The sequence below is a fragment of the Corapipo altera genome, unplaced genomic scaffold (assembly GCF_003945725.1).
Source record: "Corapipo altera isolate COAL_440 unplaced genomic scaffold, ASM394572v1 23, whole genome shotgun sequence".
Classification (NCBI taxonomy): Eukaryota; Metazoa; Chordata; class Aves; order Passeriformes; family Pipridae; genus Corapipo; species Corapipo altera.
The window spans coordinates 1,989,142-2,009,822 of record NW_020884878.1 but is presented as its reverse complement, the minus strand read 5'-3'; the positions used below and the strand labels follow the sequence as shown (position 1 = coordinate 2,009,822).

The 20,681-nt window shown below is 39.7% G+C and overlaps 1 protein-coding gene across 1 annotated transcript in view; it reads right to left on the bottom strand.

Moving 5' to 3' along the window:
- Positions 1 to 20,681, bottom strand: part of SYNE2 (spectrin repeat containing nuclear envelope protein 2) — a 179,849-nt gene that overhangs the window by 133,017 nt on the left and 26,151 nt on the right. Inside the window, exons 3-21 of the mRNA XM_027637580.1 lie at positions 18,104 to 18,165; positions 17,070 to 17,165; positions 16,732 to 16,809; positions 16,547 to 16,639; positions 15,370 to 15,551; positions 13,527 to 13,723; positions 12,955 to 13,055; positions 12,103 to 12,204; positions 11,242 to 11,379; positions 10,221 to 10,385; positions 8,239 to 8,351; positions 7,404 to 7,560; positions 5,621 to 5,717; positions 5,274 to 5,461; positions 4,940 to 5,104; positions 3,561 to 3,734; positions 1,658 to 1,807; positions 1,215 to 1,388; positions 144 to 269 (exon numbers count right to left, since the gene is read on the bottom strand). Coding sequence (XP_027493381.1) covers positions 144 to 269; positions 1,215 to 1,388; positions 1,658 to 1,807; positions 3,561 to 3,734; positions 4,940 to 5,104; positions 5,274 to 5,461; positions 5,621 to 5,717; positions 7,404 to 7,560; positions 8,239 to 8,351; positions 10,221 to 10,385; positions 11,242 to 11,379; positions 12,103 to 12,204; positions 12,955 to 13,055; positions 13,527 to 13,723; positions 15,370 to 15,551; positions 16,547 to 16,639; positions 16,732 to 16,809; positions 17,070 to 17,165; positions 18,104 to 18,165 — 2,558 coding nt within the window. The remainder of the gene's footprint in view (positions 1 to 143; positions 270 to 1,214; positions 1,389 to 1,657; positions 1,808 to 3,560; positions 3,735 to 4,939; positions 5,105 to 5,273; positions 5,462 to 5,620; positions 5,718 to 7,403; positions 7,561 to 8,238; positions 8,352 to 10,220; positions 10,386 to 11,241; positions 11,380 to 12,102; positions 12,205 to 12,954; positions 13,056 to 13,526; positions 13,724 to 15,369; positions 15,552 to 16,546; positions 16,640 to 16,731; positions 16,810 to 17,069; positions 17,166 to 18,103; positions 18,166 to 20,681) is intronic.

The window sequence follows — 20,681 nt, the reverse complement described above, 5'->3', positions numbered from 1 at the left end:
AACACATTGTTCCCGTGAAATGGTGAGACAGTGTTACACAGCAAATAAAAACCTCAGAACATAATGTGACAAAAAAAGTGTTTTTCTAAGATACCAGGCCTAGTGAGAACAGACAGTGGATTCTTCTTCCGGTATTATCTCACCTCCCATCTCCTACGAACATCTTCTTCCACTACCAGCTTTTCATGATTAGATGAAATATTTTTCAGCTGTTCAGCTGCTTTCAAAAATTTCTCAAGAACTTTGTTGTCCAGAGCATTAAAAGCTTTCTGCAAAAAAGGCATCATAATGAAAAATAAACAGAACTGAATATAACTTATTTGTCTAATAAAATTACATCAGTAGCATACAAAAGCCATGCATAAGGAATGTATACATTGCATGTATGGGCTGTGGTGGCCCTTGTGTGGGTGACTGCAAAAGCATTTTCCAGCCCTGCACATCTGCAAAAGGTTGCAGACACTTTCAGCATGTGCTTTATGGAGAAAAGCAGGTGTTCATCTTGCAACTCCTCTTTTAGGGACAAATTTGACATAAAAGAAGAAAGATTAAAGTCCCTGAACTCAGACTCTTTTTTAGGAAATCTACGTGGCCATGTCCCATGTCAGCAAGAGGGTGAAAGGTCTCCATCAGCATGATGGGACCCTGCAAGATGGCCTGGAGTAAGGCTCTGAGCCCCTCCTGGCACATGGACACCCAGGTCTTGCTCTGCAAGATGAGGCAACACAGATTTTGGGCACTTTCGTTTTTTACACCCCTTTTAGAGATACACATTTTGAGACTGAACACTTTATTTACCAGCTACCCTCTGGAAAAAAAGAGGAGATTCAGTATTATTATCATGCTTTAAAGACCTGTCCAAGAATTCAGGCATGTGATTCTTGATGGGAATCTTAATTACTGATCAAGAAAAAAAATTGGTTGTAGTTCAGAACACGATGAGTTCTGATAGAATAATGGAGTAATTTAAGACAAGGCACTGAATAAACTGCCACACAGATTTATGTTTCTTCATTCAAGTTGTCTGCCAAGTTAATATACGCTGACAGTGCTAAATCACTACATTTTCTCAGAAAAAATAAGCTGAGAAAAGCATTAATAGCTACCAAAATAAAAAAATCTGATCTTTTTCTCACTGTGGTACCTTAAGACTTCTAGAAACCACACAGCACTAAGAAATACTCAAATTCAGCTGGTTCAGAATACAAACCCACCTCATATCTTGAAATACATTCTTCTGGGTTTAATTTTTGACTGACAAGTTGCACAGCCTTTGAAATAGAGACCTCGAGCTCTTTCTGGGATTCTTCAAAATTAAGCAAAGCCTCCTTTTCTGATGGTCTCTTCTCAGATTTGGACAGCATGTTGTTCAGGTCACCCATGACAGCCTTGGAAGAAAGAGACTCTTTTCAGAGTATGCCTGAGTGTCAGTGATTACATAAGTTATTGCTTCATCACATCACTCAAGTTTTTCAAGTTGAGATATGATCTTTGAAATGTTCTAGATTTTGCCCTGGCAAAAGTCTGGGAGACTGATTCCAACAGTATAAAACCTTGTCATTTTACATGACTGATAAGGAGTCTTCCTTATCACATAATGCTAAAATTAGAGATATCTCTGTGTGTACAAGGTGCAGTAACAACAAAAAAGGAGTACCTCAATTTTGTCTCTGGCTTCTTTAATTCGTGCCTCCAGCCCAGTGGTGTGAGAATGCTGTTGAAATACCTGACTTGGAACATTTTGCATCAATCTCTCTTCTGCTGCCACAACTTGTTCTTGGCATAAGGTTCCTCTTGCAGCCAAACTCTGGTTGAAAAGAAACCATCAGAAGCCTTTACAGTGTTTATGTCTTTTTGTTCAAATGCACTGAATGACAAAGCCAGCCTTGATCATGGATGGTAAATATTTGGTCAAGGAAAAACCTTATATTCCAATTATGGTCAGTGTATTGCACTGCAAAATCTCTGTGAGGAGAAAAAGAAATTTGCTGCCATCCACAGGGGATTCTGTTTGCTGAAACAATTTCTTTCTGTCAGTGTGATACCTCCCATGTCTTTGCCTCAGAGCCAACATTCTCCCATCCAAACAGCTTTCCAAATGAGTGCACAAACCACACATTTGGATATGCATTGTCTGGGCATGAAGTCATCCAAAAGTAAGCACATACCAAGGCTCCGATTTTCTTGTGCTATTCAGTACTAAAAGGCAGGAAGCAGCTGGGTATTTTGCATGCAGGAGCAGTGTGCCATGTTTGAATATTTATCATGAAATGTCCTTATTAGAGCTGTTCTGATCTATGAATATTCAACACATTTTCCTGTTTGAAGTTGTCAATTAGCATTCTTCTAATGATAATCAGTGCTTTATTCTGGTTCCTGACCTATTGGCACTGCAGGTAACAAGCGACCTGATCTCTCCTGCTCCCAGACATGGAGATACAATACCAGCCACATTTTTGGGGGCTGTATTTCATAGTGTCTTTTGTTGCTCCATGGTTTTTAACAAACTAGTGTCACAGTGCAAAATGAGGCTTATTTTATAAACATATGCCCATGATTACACAAAGATGAGTAGATTCTTTTCACCATCTCACACTCCTAAATCTGTAAAATAAACACAATGCGAGAAGGCACAAACCAACAGTAAACTAACACTGATTCTGGTTCACAGTTATTGTAGGTAGATTTAATGAACTGAAGAGTATTTCTGTTTAATTACAGCAGTTAGACAAAGGAGCTTCAATGAAACGTCCTTCTGGTGGTCACCTTCACACCATTAGGTTATACAGGCCTTGTGGCAGAAATAGTAAAAGCAACATAAGACAGTGCTTCAGCTTCTCCAGTGCAAAGTTTGGCATCTTTATTCAGTCTCATCTTCACTGGCAGGTGAAGAAAATAAATCAGACTTCGTATTGAAGTTGCTGAGTTATGTACACGTATTTTCACCTGCCATCTGCTGGGGACAGTAATCCCTGGCAGAGAGAAATGGGAAATAGAGACTAGTGGAATTTCTTGTTAGAAATTAATTTGTGCTCGCTGTGGATATTTAGAGCAACTGCCTATAAGCTGATATTCCCAAATTACCCCACATGCTGCTGAAAATACTTCAAGTATCCCAGTTTTTGACAAGTAAGTCTTGAATAAAGCCAAGTTGTCCCAAACCTTCTCCCTGCACTGGAGGGTAGATGATAAAAACACTGTACGACCAGAAGAAATTCTCAAATTGTCAACTGCTCTAAGTGCTGTGCTGGACAGGAGTAATTAATATCACTCAAGAACAAGTTGCTGATCAGTGGCACCAACAGCATTTCATTGGCACCTGCTTGTCATCTGGACACACTGATGTTGGAAGATTCATTTACAGCTCATCTAGGAGCAGTCCTGAGAAATAATATCAAAGCACTGGCACTGTCTCAACTTTTTACCAGCGTTACAGCACAAAATCCACAAAAATTTCTGCTCCTGAATGAGCCACTGATGATGGCTCATTCTATCCCAGCCACAAATCTGTGCTGAAATATGAGAATCTGATTAATGAGTATTTTAAGCAGTATTTTCACCTGCAAATGTTCCTCTGTCTCAGGTTCCACAGGCCCCTCGTGACTGATCTTGCCAAGCAGACATCCAGTCTCTGCTGCCCACCTATCCACCTCTCCAAGGAGTTCTTCAATTTTCTCCAGGCTACCTGGAAGTTCCTTGTTTTTCTTGGCAGCATTTGTACTCCCTTCTCCAAGCTATAAACAAAGAGCAGGATAAGATGTTCATTCCCATCATCAATTCATGGGTCTCTCCACTACTCTCCTCCAACACAGTCACCACTTTGGTTATTTTCCAGCTTCAGCACCCAACAGGGATCAAAGGAGAAATAAATGCCAAACTTATTGGTAAAGTAACAATGTGAGGCTCAGCTCCTCAACCTTGAGGGCAGGTGGGACAGTACAACTTGAGCCCATACGTCTCCTCCCCTATAAGCAGCCACACCCACATTACTAAGGAGAATAAACTCCCAGATCATGCCACGGAATTGTCCAAGAGAACAATAGTTGATGTTGGCCAAATAAAGATCAGGAACTGTGCTAACAGTTTTATGGTACTGGCAGTCACAAGCCAGAGTACAAGTATTTGGCCTTGCCTTTTGATATTCAAAAAAAAAAAAGTAATATATATGATAGGCATAATGTCCAAAGCAATGCCAGAAAATTAACTTCTCAAGTCCTTAAGACCTTTCAAGGTGCAAGAAGGTTCTCTCTCACTCATTCCTCAACGTATTTCCTAAAAGCATCTTTTATTAAGGGTTTTTTTAGCAAACTCTGGATTTCCCTCACCCTTGAGAATATGCTTCCTCTTATTTTATTGCATTCTCACTAAGCTCATCTCCTATAAAAATGTAGTTTACTGTCGCAGCGGTATCTAAATAAATGTCAATGAAAGGTTCAACTTAGTAAATTAAGAGCTCTAGTATTCCTAGGCAGAGTGAAAAATGTCATTCTTGTGAAAGCATTCTAGTAAATGTAATATATGTAACATTAGGTAGGTAGTATAGGAATTTACAGCAGCCTAAAAACCTATCAAGTGAGCTGGTGAAAAGTTGTACAACCTCAGAAATATCTATGCAGCAATAATTACTGTCTACTGAGACATTGTAAAATTTAGCAAAGGCTCACAGGAGAGTCAAATTCTGCAATAGGATTTCCTTTCGTAAGTGGTTTTAAAATTTCAATTTAAAAATGAACATTTTCCATCATATTATAAAGAGCACTTAATAAATTAGTCACAAAGACTTGGGATGCCTCTGTGTATTCTCTGTTCCTCCTGTTTTAAAACTAGGAATATTCAGTTGACTGAAAGAGTGATAAATCTCTGATTAGCAAGCTGATAAGTCTAGAAAATTACTTTGAAGGCTGCATGACAAAAGAGTCATATGAGACTAGTAACTCACAAAGTGTGTCCTCTTGATGAACTTTGCCCATCTCCTGTTCAGTTTCTTCAGCTCTTTGGAAATATTTGATCCAACTTGCTCTTTGCTGACTTCGATGAGATAATTTCCAGCTTCATTTAAGGAACCATGAATTGAATTCCTCTTTGCCAGGACCTCGGCAGGGATCTAGACAGAGGCAGTGAAATAATTTAAAGCAGAATCCTGTTAAAAGTTTATTTCCAAAATGAGGAACAGAAAAGCAACAAAAACAGCCACTGTCCCATATAATGCTTTCCTTCCAGGAGGCTTCCAAGTACCTCTGTCTGCCATCACAGAGAGAAATCCAACCACGTACCTCTTTCGGATGCTCATTTCTGTTTTCTTCCAGCCACGTCTTTAACAAGTGATTGTTTTCTGTATAATTACTCCAAGAGGACAGGACTTTCTGCAAGGTGGTATTTACATTGGAAATATAGTCTTTGCACGTGGAAATCTTGGACTCTACTGTCTTAAAAAGTTTGCTAATTTCTTGAGGGTCTCCGCCTACGACATCAAACAGGGATCACCGTTACACATTTGGAAACAGAGAGGTTAATTAAATAGAAACACTATTTACACAGAACAGTAGATGGAATTAAAACTGGTGACAGCACATCAGTTCAAAACAGAGGTCTTCATATCAACTTATGTGCACAAACTTACCTAAATCAAGACCGCATATGTTTTTGTTTTTCAAATCCTCACAGATTTGAGTAGCAGTTTCTAGTTGTGCTTCAAGATTCTTTTCTTCAATGAAATTCTGCCCAAAGTGAAAAGCAATTGATATAACTACCACTGAAGCACATAAAACTGGGTAAGAAATACAGCTTGGGACACTTTTCAAATATGAGCCTACAACCTACAGGTTAAAAATAAACTGAGCAAAGCCCATCCAGCAACTCAGCTGCACCCCTCAGTCTGAAACAGACCTGTTCTTCTGTTTTGCTTGTGCAGAGAGTAAGGTTAATGGGAATGTTAATTCCTGAATGCCATTGCCTGAGCCACAGCCCTGCATGAGTCAGGACTGCTTGTCTCAAAAAGTTACAGCCCGAGGGCAATACTGAGAAATAACATCAGTCAGATGATCAAGTCAGGCAGAACTTAGTCATGTAAGCCAAAGAAGTGCTAAAAGTGAAAGGTGGGCTTCCCTGCACAGAAATATCGATGTGCCTAGTTCCTGCCACAGATGAAGTAAGATCCAAACTGGGCAAGAAAAGGGTGAGAGAAGAAAAATGGGAACAGAGGAGGAGACTGTTGCTTCACACATCCACCCAGGGAACGAGGGTTGATCCTCAGCCTCTCTCTGAGCTGCATCTCACCCCCAGAGCTCCCCACTCGTACAAAAGTCCTACCCAGCAGGCTACACAACAGCCTCCCCTGCAGCCTCCCTCCACCACATCACCACTCAGCCAGGACTTCATATCATGGGAGCAGCAAGAGAAACCAGCAACAAGCCTTAAACTCCCCGGGAAAGCTCTATATTCTATCAGCTTGAGCAAGACCATGAACCACAACTGTAGAAATAACAACATAATAAGTATTTATGAAACCAACTGAATCAACAACCTCTGCTCATATTAACTCTGTACTCCCATGTCACCACAGGGTAAGGTTGATACTGCTCAGGAAAACTAGTATTTTATACAACTTGTTGCCTTCTTTCACAGTTCTCAGGCTGGTGAAATTCCCACTAATTTAACTAGGGATTTGCCACTGAAAAGCTTCTGAGAAACTCTTTAGAAACTCCACTAAGATGGAATTGACATTCCCATTAACTGGAGACAGGACAAAACTGACGCCTTCAGTTTTCATCTCTGCCTTTATTCCTGATGCAATATTGTTTGTCAGTATTTGGGATGGGGTAATCCATCCCCTCCTACAAGATTACGTGTGGCATCATTTTAGTAATTTGATTCCTGAAGCTGAACTAAGCACAAAACAGGACAATTCATATTTACCATTAAGCATAAGGAGGTAAAGAAGCAGGGAAAAGGAAGAGGCAATAGCAAAAGACAGTGTTAGGCAGCAAAGTGAATAATGGTTGGTTTTGAAGACAGCAACTCCTGAAACTACCCAGGAGAGGTTTCTGTGGATTGGAGACAGTGAAGAGCTGCTACTGTTGGGTTAAAAATTGTCTAGAAAGAAAGAAATCTTCACAATAAAAATAAAAAAAGGTAGAGAGAAAAATTACAGTTGTGGTTTGCATTACTTCTCCAAACTGAAGAAAGAACTTTCATTCAGAGCAAAATTGGAAGATGTAAGGGGTGAAGTAAGTTTCTGTGGAAGTCTACCTGCCCTTCTTCACATAAATCCCAAATCTCACCAGTCCACCATGCTTCTAACAACTACCATAGTATCTTCTGATGAGGAAGAGATAAGCCTGAACCAAAGAGAGCTGGGAAATAAGAATTACTGTCAGGGTGTGATACATGTATCTTAAACTTACATTCCAATTTTTCAGCAGTGATTCCACAGACTCTTTTGACCCATATTTCATGTCCCAGATATTCAGCTTTAACGTCACCTCATTGGCAATAGCTGAGCAGAGTCCATAGTGGTACTCAAGAAAAGTGTTGGAGTTTGTGAAACGAATATTGCTGAATCTACAAACAGAAAAACATTCTAAAAGTTTTTCCATAACCATCGGATACACAAGGCATTAACATACAAGGTTTTTACCCTAAAAACTCAGAATTACACATATGTAAATATTATTTTGTTATGAAAGAATAACATTTTAAGATAAAAACAACTCATTTTTTTTAAGCAGTAACAATTTTAGTCAATATTGTCTGTTCCATATATGGAAAACCTTAAATGCCCAGAAAAGGGGCATCTGCCATCTCTATGTCAAAGTATCTTAGGTTATAGATACAGATTTACTGGTCATATTTGAAAATCCTCCCAACAGACATTTGGGACTGTACAAGCTGTAGATCTCAGTGATTTTAAAAGGTGGAAATCCCCACCACCAGGGAAATGTTTACATTCAAAATATTCAGGTTTCCTATCCCTAGTAGGTGTTTCCTATCCCCACTAGCATCTAAAAAGGGCATCTAAAAAGGTCCTGTTAATGAACTCCACTCTGTACACATAACTAACACTCACTGGACCAATGAGAGATCCCTGCCTGCTCTGTCTGATAGTCTGTGCTTAAGTGGAAAATGCTTATTTCTGCAAGGCATGGATAAATTATGTGCTTTTTTCAGAACAGCAGAACAAGTCAATAGCAGAGCTAGAATACAACATAGTCAAAGTAGAGGAAATATAAGCATCACAACCTTCTTTTCATTTCCTCTAATTTTTCAGGCAAGACCAGTGGCATATTATTCTCATCTTCATTCTTAAATGACTGAAGGGTGTCCAAGTGAGAGTCAAAACAATCCATCAAACCCTGGGGAGAAAAAGACATAGTAAGGCATTCATTTTAATCTAGAGCATTTCATCTGGGAACCTGCAAGTCACCTGCCATTAGGGTGAGAACTATTAAGAACTAGCCAGCAAAAGACAATCTTCCAGTGCCTTTACTCATTAAAGTGCAATAAAAGTATTTACCTCATCACCTTCTAAAAGGTATATTTAGTGTAGGACTACCACATTTCTCTTATCACTGTGCATCTAGTTAAATATAAGGAACATGAGCCTACACTACTCCTACTATCAGTTTTTTCTGCACTTTCACTATCACCTTTAGGACATAAAAGTGTCATTGTAACAGTTTCAGGATATTAAGTTGTTCTTAGCTATGAGTCAGCAAAGACTGACAGCAAAACCTGTTGAACAAACCTTGCTTAATAGCTCAATAGCTTAATAGCTCACTTGCTTAATAGCTCATCTGACTGCTCAATAAATTTCTGTCTAACACCATGATGACAGCACATCAAATTAACCACCTGATGGCCAGTATCACATTACGGGGGAATATTTTACAGGCATGTGTCTCAGCACCAAATTCCCTATATAGAAATAAAATATAAAATGCATTGCACAGAATATAAGCATATTTGTAAGAGGTATATCAAGAAATACAATAAAAGTTCATTTTTATGTAATAAAATTTGCTATGAAGAATGTTAATGGAAATGGCTAAATCCAGGGACAGCCCTCAACCACAAAAATAGTGCACAGATTTTAAACATTTGATTTTGTAACCTTAACAAGTCACACAGTTAGGAGCATTGGTGGGTAATTCTCTAGACCTTAAGAGAAAGTAAAATTTCCATTATAAGGCACCACCTTGGAAATATGATCCCTGACTAGGGGACTGACTACAGGAAGGAAGGAGAAAAAATTCTCAGCAGAATGTCTTCCCATCAAGAAAAGTGGATTTGACAGAAATGAAGTATTATAGGTTTCTTCTTCTCAAGGTATGTAATGATTTTTATCTACATATTCAATGGCAAAAACAAAACTCCTCAACAAATTACATCTCCGCCTTTGTCTCATTCTTAAAAACACTTTAACTACTTAGGCTGCACAACAAAAATCTTGGATCAAATGGCTAAAGGTTGGCAAAGGAGTTAAAAATCCATCTCTCATCAGGAAGTGACTAGCAACAGCACAAAAAAGTGGTGTTATCAAGCCACTTGCAAGAACCTCCACTGCCCATTATTTCAATTCTCTTTAAGGACTTTCCAAAAAAAAAAAAAAGCAAACTTGTTCGTAAAAAAACAAAGCATGGTATTATGATGATCAACAGGCATCAACATATCTGCTCTTTCAGAGTTTTCAAACTCGAAAAGATGTTTAAATTATTATCAGTGAAAAATTTCAAGATTGGAATAAATAACTTGCACGGTATCAAGGTATCAAAGTATCTCCTATTGCCTTGAACAGAAATACAGAGTGATTCAGCAAATATTTAACTTTAAACAAACTTGCTGAACTCACTGGAATGTAACCTTGAGCTCAAGTGCTTTTCTGAATAGGTATGCATTGAGCACAGATTTAAAGATAAGGATGTAATTACCCTGTGTTATTACTTAACAAATAAGTTGCAGGAACCACATAAAAAAGAACACCATAATTTACTCATTCACGTAATATTCAAATTTAATCTCACCCCAGTGAAGTCATAAACCTTCCTTATAGACCCATGCAGTTATTTAATTAAACTCATCATTCTTCAAAGGTATGTTCAGAAGAGTTTTTCATCTTCAGAAGATAAACATACACACCCCACTTCCCAAAACATCAAACACCAATTCCACAAGTGCTTTGCTGGGTGAAACTGAAGTAGAATGTTCCTTTGTGATCAGCATACCTTAAGTATTACAATTTTTTCTCTGAAGAGAGACATTGCTTTAAATGGGTCTTGCAAATCAGGCAAATCTTCTGCCTGCAGATGTTCTACCTCCTGAAGCCAAGCCTCAATGCTACCCAGAGGGGAGGGCAACATCTGGTCCAGCTTCGCTTTCCACTCGTTAATCTTTAAAAGGAAAACAAGTGATTAAATTTCTCACTATTATTTTCTTTTCCATCCCCAAGATACTGATAAAAGCTGCATAAACTGACACTCCAGACATCCTAGAAACCCACTCCCCACACCTGTCACCATTCAGGAAAGGAGCTTCCAGTGAAGTCAGCTGCAAATCAGTTATGTTTATCTGAAGCTCAGCTTTCCTCCCAGCCTGTAACCTCCGTAACACCACAGAGAATTTGGTGTTACTAATCCTTTGCTGGTGACCATCTCAAGGTCCAACGACTGGAAAATTTATAGTAAACTAGTTGCAAAAATAGAGGAGAAACAGAAATGAACAGCTTTCTGACATGAGGCTGACAAAAAAGCTCTTCCAAAAAGAGCAATAACCAGCATGGCCCAACACATCCCTATTGCCCAACCTCACTGCAAAGCACTGACCAACCAGGTCTCACTATATCAGGATCTGTGCCATGGGAAAGAATATATTAACACACTTTTCCCAGTTGTATCACTGTCTGAGCCGTGACTATGTCCCAGAATAACCTTTTAAGCATAAATAGGCCAAAAACTTTCATGAGAAGAGTGCTCAAAGATAACCAAATGCAGGGCATTTTCTGCAGACATCTCACAGTCCTGAGGCTCAGGAGGCAGAAGGGTAACACACAGTCACTTTCTGCCTCCTCTTGGGCACTGAACACCACTCAGACTGTCTGGACTTCAGGTTCATGGTCAATAGCTCTTCTATCATTCCAAATAAAGTATCACCTCCCCACTTCTCCCAGAGTGAATTCTTGGGTAGACTCAGGCTTCTTCATCAAACACAGTCACACTGGTAACGAGGTGAGCAAGAAATGCCTCTGACCTGAGAGATCACTTTATCCCACTCTTCCCTCATCTGCTTCTGGTCTTCACTCAGCTCAGCTTCACTTCTTTTTGATGACAACACAGGCAGAAAGGCGTTCTTTTCTTGGTTAAATGTTTCCATGAATGACATCATTTCCTAGGGATAAAATAGAAGAGTAATTCACAGAAATCTTCAGATGGAAGCTCATGAAGCCAAGTACTGCCTTTGAACACACTGGTATGACTTCCATTAACTTCAAAGGGTGTGACGCATGCAAAGGCAAGATAGCAAGAGGCATACTTGTCTCCAGGCAGTGTTTGGGTCTGAAATTATAGGTGCTATTCCCTAAGTCTGTATTTAATAGGATGTCAGTGCAGTCAGAACACAGTTCTCCCCTCCCAGCAAGAGAAAGGGAAAATTCCTCTCCTCACAGTTCCCCACGGGCCATTTTATTACAAACTCTGGCAACAATATAAACCAAAGGAAATTTTACTTCAGCACAACCTATAGCCAACATTTCAACTACTCCTCTACAACATTAGTTGGGCAAAACCTACTGTTGTAACTATCACAGAATAGTGAAGGCCCTGCAAAGGGCCTACGTGCTTGAATCTCGTCCAAGCCTTCAACTACATCAACTAAGATACTACTTTACTCTCTCCAAAAGGAACGTGTTCTGCTCAGAAACCAAACAATATATATCTTTTTCATAATAGAAAGGATTTTCCTTCAATCATATCAAATCATCGTCAGATTTCCAACTTTTGTTTAAAAGTTTATTTAACACTTCAGTTTAGGCAATGAAGATGAAAAATATTAAAAATATTCCCAGAAACAGCTTCACGTCACAGAAGCAGTTAAACATGAAATGCGACTTACTTTGCACTTCTGGTAATATGTTTCATTCTCTGTGTCAATCAGCAGCTTTGCTAACTTCTCCTCCTGTGCAGCCAACCAGTCCATGGCCTCTCTTACTTTTTCCTGGTAATTAGAGCAGAAAATTTCATTTTTCCATTTTGCAAGCCTTGTTTTCAATTTAGATTGTGCCATACAACAACATTCATCGAGTATATGATAAAGTCCGTTCAAAGCTACTGAAAAACAAATTCCTGGTGACTCTGATGACTTTTGGGTTGGCACTATTACAGAACAAGGCCAAAGTTTTAAACCTGGCATTGCATATGTGAATGAACCAAAAGAAGTGCCTGACTGCAGTCCTCCTACAGGGAAATTATTGGTATGGAGATATGTAAATAATCAATTAATACATAAACTTTCATAGGAGAATACAGAGAACAGAAAACGTGGTTTTTCAGTCGATGTCATCTGTGAGTGACAACTTCTGTCCACTTCACATGTCAGCTATTAAATTTAAAGGTGGTTGTTCTGTGTATTTGCAAATCTGTTTGTTACTACCTCAACATTTACATAGACTTCAGAGCACAGAGGAAGACAACCAAGCTTGAAAACGCCCTCTGTAACTCTTAAATGAAAAAAAAGATAACCTCCACAGCAATTCCACTAAAAATGTGGAAGACGGAGTCTTTTTTACCACACAGGAGCATCATAAGGTTCAAATCAACTGAGTCCTGCCAGTAGCAGAATCAGAGGTTCTACAATCTAACTGTTACTGACTGAGATTATAAACTGGACAAAGAAAGCACTGATAGTCTTGGCATTCATGATGCATGTTCATTTAAAAATGTCCCAGTGACAAACCCCATGACATACCTGCATGTCTTCGTCAGACTCAGGCAAATTCTTGGAGTATTGCAAAAACTGAGCCACATAAGTCATGATTGATTTTTCATCTGGATTCATAATGTCAACATCTACAAGAGCCAATACAGCATTTACATAATTATGCAGCCTTCTAGGTCTGATCACATAATTACACACTATACTGCAGTTATTAAAACACATTACCATAAACATGTTTATTTTGCAACAGCTCACTTAACATACCATTGACAGAAATTAATATGTGATGAACATTTTTTTCCTTGGGAATATTTTAATATAACATGATTAACTAATGAAGAAGTTTCTCCCATGAACAGGAATGTTTCATATCCTTTCTTATGCATATTGCTCCTGCAGTTGCTGCCAATTCAAAAATCATATAATTTCTAAGTACAGCTGACTCTATAAAGAACTTGAGGTTTGAGAATTACAGTAAAGATCAATGTTCCTTTTCAGACTTAAGCACAGTCTTACTTTTTCCTGTGTTACAATTCAAGGCACACAGGATTATATTAATCTTACTCCTGATAATGAAGATTTAATAAAAGCTGATCATTTACCTTCAGGCTCAAGGAGCCGTGGGATATTCAGCTCCAGTTCTGCAATTCTGAAAGCCTCTTTCAGGTTTTCTTTACTGCTTCTGGCTTTTGCCTTCTCCAAATCAACTAGACCTGGTCGTAAGGTTTGGATGATGGCTAAAAAAGCCAGTCCACTCCGCCAGCTGGACTTGAAATCAGTCACGTTGATAGAGCCATGCCTACCCCAAAAATTATTAGAGACAAAATATTAGGCTTTCTGAGTAAACAGGCTAAAAGTACAAATTTAGAAATAGAATATAAGTTTAGTAAAATGGAGTACGAACCAAATCCAAGAGAACCCTGCCACTGAACTTCTGCAGAAGCTGAGTCAGACAACAGTACAGCCAACACCACCCAATCTTTTTACAATTACATATTTTTATATTATTCTTGAAAAATTACTACTTTTTTTGGTCTTATGCTGTATTCTGAAAATGAAGCCTTGCTGATCCAATATCCCTTCTGAACACCACCTTTGTGCTCAGTATTTTTGCGTTCTATGGGATGGAAAAACAACAAGTAAAGCACAGCAGAACACAAAGTATTTGTCTGTAAGGGCACTGAGAATTGGAATCAACTCTGGCATTTTACACAACCAGAACTTAAAAGTGATGTACTACTGCAGGAAAATATTTCTTTTTCTCTTAGTTTAGTGTCTTCAAAACATCTTCTATAAAGCAGCGCCTGGACAGGGCTGTGAGATGCCCAGCACTGCAGGCCACAGTGAATTCTGGGACAGCTTTCCAAAAACAGTCTGTATATTATGAGTATGTTACAGCATGGAAAAGATGTGGGATTTCGGGTGATCAAACTTAGCTACAAAACAACCGGCCAAGACTTACAAGATTTTTTCCTTTATCAAAAACTACAGGATTCACTGATAACAAAATCATTCAGTGTAATGACAGTTCAGAAAGGATATTACAAACCAGACAGCAGTATTGCTGAAAAACAGGCAAAAGAAAGAGGAAGATTAAATGGACAAAGAGATGGTTTTTACATGCCAATTAATCTTGTTCTGACAAAACACAGCTAAAAGGCAAACTTCAGTGCCATTCTCCCAGAAGAAAGTGTCTGATGTGCTGATGAAGGCCTTTATCTCCCACTAATAACATGGAATATTAGTAGGATGTTATTAGAACATAAAGCAACCAAAGAGCTGGAGAGAAAGGACTGACATCACTGTAAAACGTATTTGAAAGATCCTGGAGCAAAGCAGCAGCCCTTGAAAAAAAGTGTAAGTGGCAGAAAGTCTGCTCCTTGCAAGAAATATCTGTATCTGCTGTAGACTGTGTGCTGCGAATACTCCCACTGAAAGCAACAGTGCTATCTGTACATCAAGCATAAGGAAACATCTATTTAGAATTAGGGACTGGGACCTCCAGTATGACGATTATTCTTGGGGATCATACACTGTTTTGACAGAAAGAAACAAGATGTGGGAATCGTAGAAATACTACATTTTCCTTTTTAAAAAAAAAATAATTATTGAAATTTTTTGAACCAGTGCCAAACATGAGGATTAAAACTAGCAAATCATGTAAATATTCCACTAGACCTATCACACAGAAGCCCCAAAAAAGAACAGCAAAGCAACTCAAATTACATTGTTGTATTTTATTAATAAGATGAGCTTCACTCATCTCAAAATATTTAGGGCCAGATTGATGCTAAAAGTACAGGTAAGCACATATGAAACTTAAAGGGATTTCTGCTAAGCTGTCACTAAGTAACATTAAAAAACAGGGAGAAATATCACCACATTTAGAGGAAAGCAGTAATACAAAATGTAGCATACTATTTATAAGTCTTGGATGGAACTTACAGTGAACACTGTTCTTTAGCCCATAACAATAGAGCCTTTGTAGCAGACATCTTCCACCGTTCCTTAATTTTAGCACTTTTTTTAGCTGATCTGCTTGCCTTTGGAGAGGAGTCAACAGCACTTGAACAATCAAGTGAAGGCTGATTGTAAGTACAAGCAAGTGTCCTGGCAAGTTCTTCAATCTATCAGAGATGATGGGAGACTTAATCAGGCTTCAGTGAAAAATTACCAAGACATCACTGGCAGAACACCACAGAGAATTAGACAGGACTCAAATCACAGCTGTAACAGTAGTTTCCCTCCCACTCAAAATCAAATCAGGCTTTTCAATCTGTACAATCTGAACTATTTCATGCGGAATTCCCATCTTCAGGCAATTTTTTGGCAGGATATATTCATCCAAAGACTTCCATGTTATCCTGTGGGTACCAGCAATGACATCAAGGGTCCTTCTCACTCAATTTCTGCTTCTACCAGTGACAGCAGTCTGTGGTAGCTGTGTTTTCTGCTGTCAACAGTGACATGTATTACACATGTTCAGAGTTAACCTGCTCACTCAGGGTGCAGGCCTCAGAAATCTACATTTGGTTAGAGAAGCTTGGTTTAGGTAAGAAGGTACTGCATAGGCTACGTGCAGCACAAGAGTCTTCAGCATCAAAGTGCCTCTACCATGAAAAATATGGGCTAAATACTGCTAAAAAACTTTGCTTCTGAGCTTCTTATCGTATAAGAAACATTACTACGACAGCCTTTGTGTTATTTCAGGCACCTGGTCCTGAAAAAAATAACAGCAAGAATTGTACATTGTAGGCACAGTCAACAGTGAAGAGCAGGGCTGCCTCTGAGGGAGACGGATGAGCCACTTCACACTATTTTCTCCATTTGGAGTTTAATTGATACAGGTCTTAGACAGGCAAAGTTTAGCCTATTTTTTAATTTGTTACCTCAAGAAAAATCTCAATCTTTCCTTCCTACCATTTGCAGCTACATACTGTTCATCACTGCCATCGCTGCACTGGTGAAGCAGCACTGGTGCATCTCCTCCTTGAGCTGTCACTTCCAGATGTCAGAAGATAATCTTTTGCTTTGTTCTAATTCATCCCATTTGGCAATCCTATAACACATTTTTGTGCTTTTTTCCCCTACTAAAACTCTCTTACATCGCTGAAATACTTACATGAAAATGAAATATAATGGTCCAGATTAGGCCAAGCACAATGGAAGGTTTTCCTTCGATAATGTCAGCAACATGAATATTTATGAGCTTCAGCTAAAAAGGAAAAAAAAGGGATCATTGTTAACAAAGAAAATGTTCCACCAGCTAAACTGGCTTTAGTTGGGAATTTTGAAGTTAATACTCACTGATCTGCTCTTTAAAAATGTCAATGCATTTTCTATATTACTTCTACACTGGAAGGTATTAAATCCTTTTTCCCGTGGCTGCGAAGCAAAAAGAACATGTTACATCCTCAACTGTAAAAATTAATTTTATTCTACATTTTGATAAGAGAAGTCCTGCAAAGACTCATAAACTGCTTTGGATCAACTTGTTTCAGTGTGTTTCAGAGTCAGTGGTGTAAACTTGCAACTAGTTCTACGACTCCAGAAGGATCATTCATATGGTTATAATTAAGTATATCCAGAAATCTTTGCTGGATTTGAAAAAGGATTGAGGTAATATTTTTATTACTCTGTCTTACCAGATGTTGACCTGAAAGCACTTCCAACAGATCAAGAAGCAAATGTCCTTGCTGTATGTCTGTATACAGGTCTGAGATAACAGAAGGAGGCGTATGCTGCAAAATAAATTTTTATCTTTTGTCATTTTGAATTCATCACACTACAAAACATCACACTCTGATTATTCTGTTAAAAAATGTCTAGCATCCTTTATTTTTTCATTAAGCTGGAATAAAAATCCTGCATCTAATCAGCTATATCCTTCTTCTAACCCATTATTATGTTTGTGTCTTATTCCCCTTTGCACTGCCTCTGTGTTTTATAAGGGTTATTTTAGGCCTCACTTTCAAGTATTTACATTTTTCAAGGAAGCATGTTGCAAAAGACCCCAAAATTTTGAGAAAGGGAAAGCTAAACAAAGCAGTTAACTCATATTTTGAGACCTTAATCAATATACCCTAAGTACAAATTTGAGTATAAAGTTGCATAACTAAACCTCTTTTTACCCACTTGTGATGAACATAACACAAATTTATCATGAGTTCATCAGCTTCTGCTCAAGGAGGGACCAAAATAGGATTATTTTTTCTTACCTGAGCAAGTCAGAGCCTCAGCACAGCTGCAGGAGCTGTTCTGTGAAAGCTTAAAGAGTGCCTACACTACTATGAGGTAGACTTAATACTTACCAGTCACTCAGGTCAGCTCATTACACTCATGTTCTTGGATTGCATAATAGAATAACACTTACCTAATCACAGTAAAACTAATTGTAAACACAGAAACCTATAAAACCCTGAGACATTCACCACAAGTTTTACCACATGAGCAAGGAAGTGTCATCTACTTAAAAACCATCTCTTACAAATGTTCTTGGACATTCACCAATACAGTGCTGTTGCACTTATTAAACAAATGCTTTCCAGGGGCTACTTTTCCATCCAGTGATGAAAAAAACTCATACTAAATTTGTTTATTCCTAAAAATCAATCTCCATACAGCACATCCAAATTGAAAAGGCAAAAGGCATGTCTTTGCTAAAGAATCCCGTTCCTACCTTTGCCAATATTGAATTTATCCAACTAGTGAAGGTTTTCTTCTGTGTGAACTCTCGCTGCACTGGGAAATAAAAAAAAAAAAAAGGAAAAAAACTGTTAATGGAAAAAATTATCTGGTTTTATTTCTCTTTCTTAAAAACTTACACAGTATTCATCTCAAACCCAAGGTCCCTTCTTCCAGATATTATGTTACTATTAACTATTATTTAATGTCAGTTTTTCTTGAGTCATATTTTAGAGATGGTATTTTCTTGCTTGCAGAGTTGATTCTGCAGAGACCTATACAACCATCAAGCATACTCTACAGGATGCAGTAAGAAGCAACTAATGAAGGTTTTCTCAGAAGCTCCGCAAATACAAACAGTGGTGTGAACACATAACTCTATAAAGAAATATGTCTACAATAACTCTGTTCATTCCTAATGTTCCTTGAAAGACTCTGGGCCATCATCAGTACAAGATACATCTTGAAATTCAGGAAAAGCCATGCATTACATTGGGTGATGGGACTGTGATAAATGCACATCTGTAGCTGAAGTCACACAATGAGATGTCTTGGCTGCCAACTGAAGGCCTGAAGAGTTATTTGGCTGTCATGGGGGGGAATACAATCTCTAACAGCAACCTTTTCAGTGCTGGGCCCTCCCTAGGGTATATAGATTATTAATCCAGCCAAAAAGGAGCTCACAGGGTTTTAAAATAGGTGGAAGGAAGAAGGAAGTGTTTGAACTTGTATCACAGCAAAAAAACAGTGAAACAGAACTCAAAGCGTGACCCAGTGACACACAGAGATCCAGCTCAGCCCCCAGGTCCCTCACGGTGGTACAGGGTGAGCAACTACCACCAGTTGTGAAGGGAGACATGGAGTTAGTTAAGCCCATGTTTCAAAAATTAGAGTATTTAAGCTGTTTCTCATACCAGAGTAGAGCTCAAGAGAGGGGAAGGCCTTTTTCCATGGCCTGTGGGCAGTAGAGACAAAAAAAAAGACAATTTCCCCTGAAAGGTGAAGCAGAGGGTGAGCAGCAGAGTCAGACCAGACCAGCCCCCTGGCCCTGGTCATGGTCAGTGCACTACATGACTCTCCAGCTCATGCTCCCTCCCAAAAAACCAGCCCATTCCCAAGAAACACCACAAAACCCAACCATACATCCCTAGGGGCTGGATGTCTGTACACAGGTCTGAGGTGACGGCTGGAGGTGCTGGCCCCTGAGATTACAGACTCCCATTCCACCAGCAGCCGTTCCAAAGGCTCATGGAAACGAGCCCGAACACAAACTCCTTCTTCTCTCCCTTTCCACAGCAGCCTTGACTGCAAGTGCTGGGACTGGTTTCCCAAAAACATATTAAAAAGTAACAGCATGCCCAAAAGGGGCCTGCCTGGAGCTGCGGGAAGGTGGTCATCCCTGCCTTCCTCCCCACTGGAATAAACACCCAAAAGGCTGCACTGCTTGTGAATAGCCCAGGCATTAGAAAGCAGGTCAAATGGACTATTAGCTGAGGAGGGCAAGACTACACAGTTGGGAGAGCTGATGTGTTGGTCACCCAAACCATCACCTTTGGCCTGTACCAGCTGCAGGGCTCTTCCCACCCTTCCCTCTGAGGGCTGAGGCGGGCACATGGCGACGGGCAGTGCACCAGGGGTATCCTGCAACGCTCATGGCAGGTAGCAGGGAAGCAAAGCCTGAGGGGCAGGAGAGGTGCAAAGCAGAGAGAAAGAACAAGCTCCTCTCCCCGCTGTGCTGGGCGGCCGGAGGGGCTGAGTCAGGCAGCTGGAGCAGAGGGTCATGGTGACAGAGAGGCTCGGAGCTCTCACGTACAGAGAGGCAGATGGACCAGGGAATGCCCATCCAGGGCCCTGGTGCATGTCCTGCTCCATGGCCTCAAGGCAGCTCCCTGAGGGGCTGTGGGTGGTCCAGCAGGGTGAACAGCCCATGGAGGGACACAGTGGGCAAGGCAGCTGGGGGGTACTTGCTGCCCACTTCCCAGCTGGGATAAATCCTTCCACTGCGTGGGAGAGACATCTGGACACTGACCAGGCCATCAACTTGCACAAAGAAACAAATCTAGGTGGGAAGAGACCATCTCTTCTGCCTCCGAAAGCAAGCTCTTGCACCAAAGATTAATTAAATGCAAGTTTGACATCATAAGGCAAGTGAAAGACTTCATCATGGCCAGGCTTCGCGAACAAAGATTAAGGAAGGCTCTATCCACATTTATTACAGGCACGCTGGTGGCTAATGAGGCCAATACGAGATAGACGTATCCGATTGCAAGTGAAAGACTACTCAGCAATAGATATGTATGTTTTGGTAGGCTGGGTGGGCAGGATGAAGGATACCAAAAATATCAAGCCCTTGGGGGAAAAAGAAATAATAATGTTGACTCCTCTGCCCATGAAAATGCCACTCAGAGGAAAATGTCTCACACTTTACTACACTCTAAGAATTTGCAAACACAAACCCCAGTCGTAGCTGTCTTTTCATCATCCAAGATGGCCTGAAGGAGCTTCATCAGCTCATGAAGCACAGCAATTCTCTTGAGGATAACACAGCTTCCTGCTCCCAACACCACAGGTCT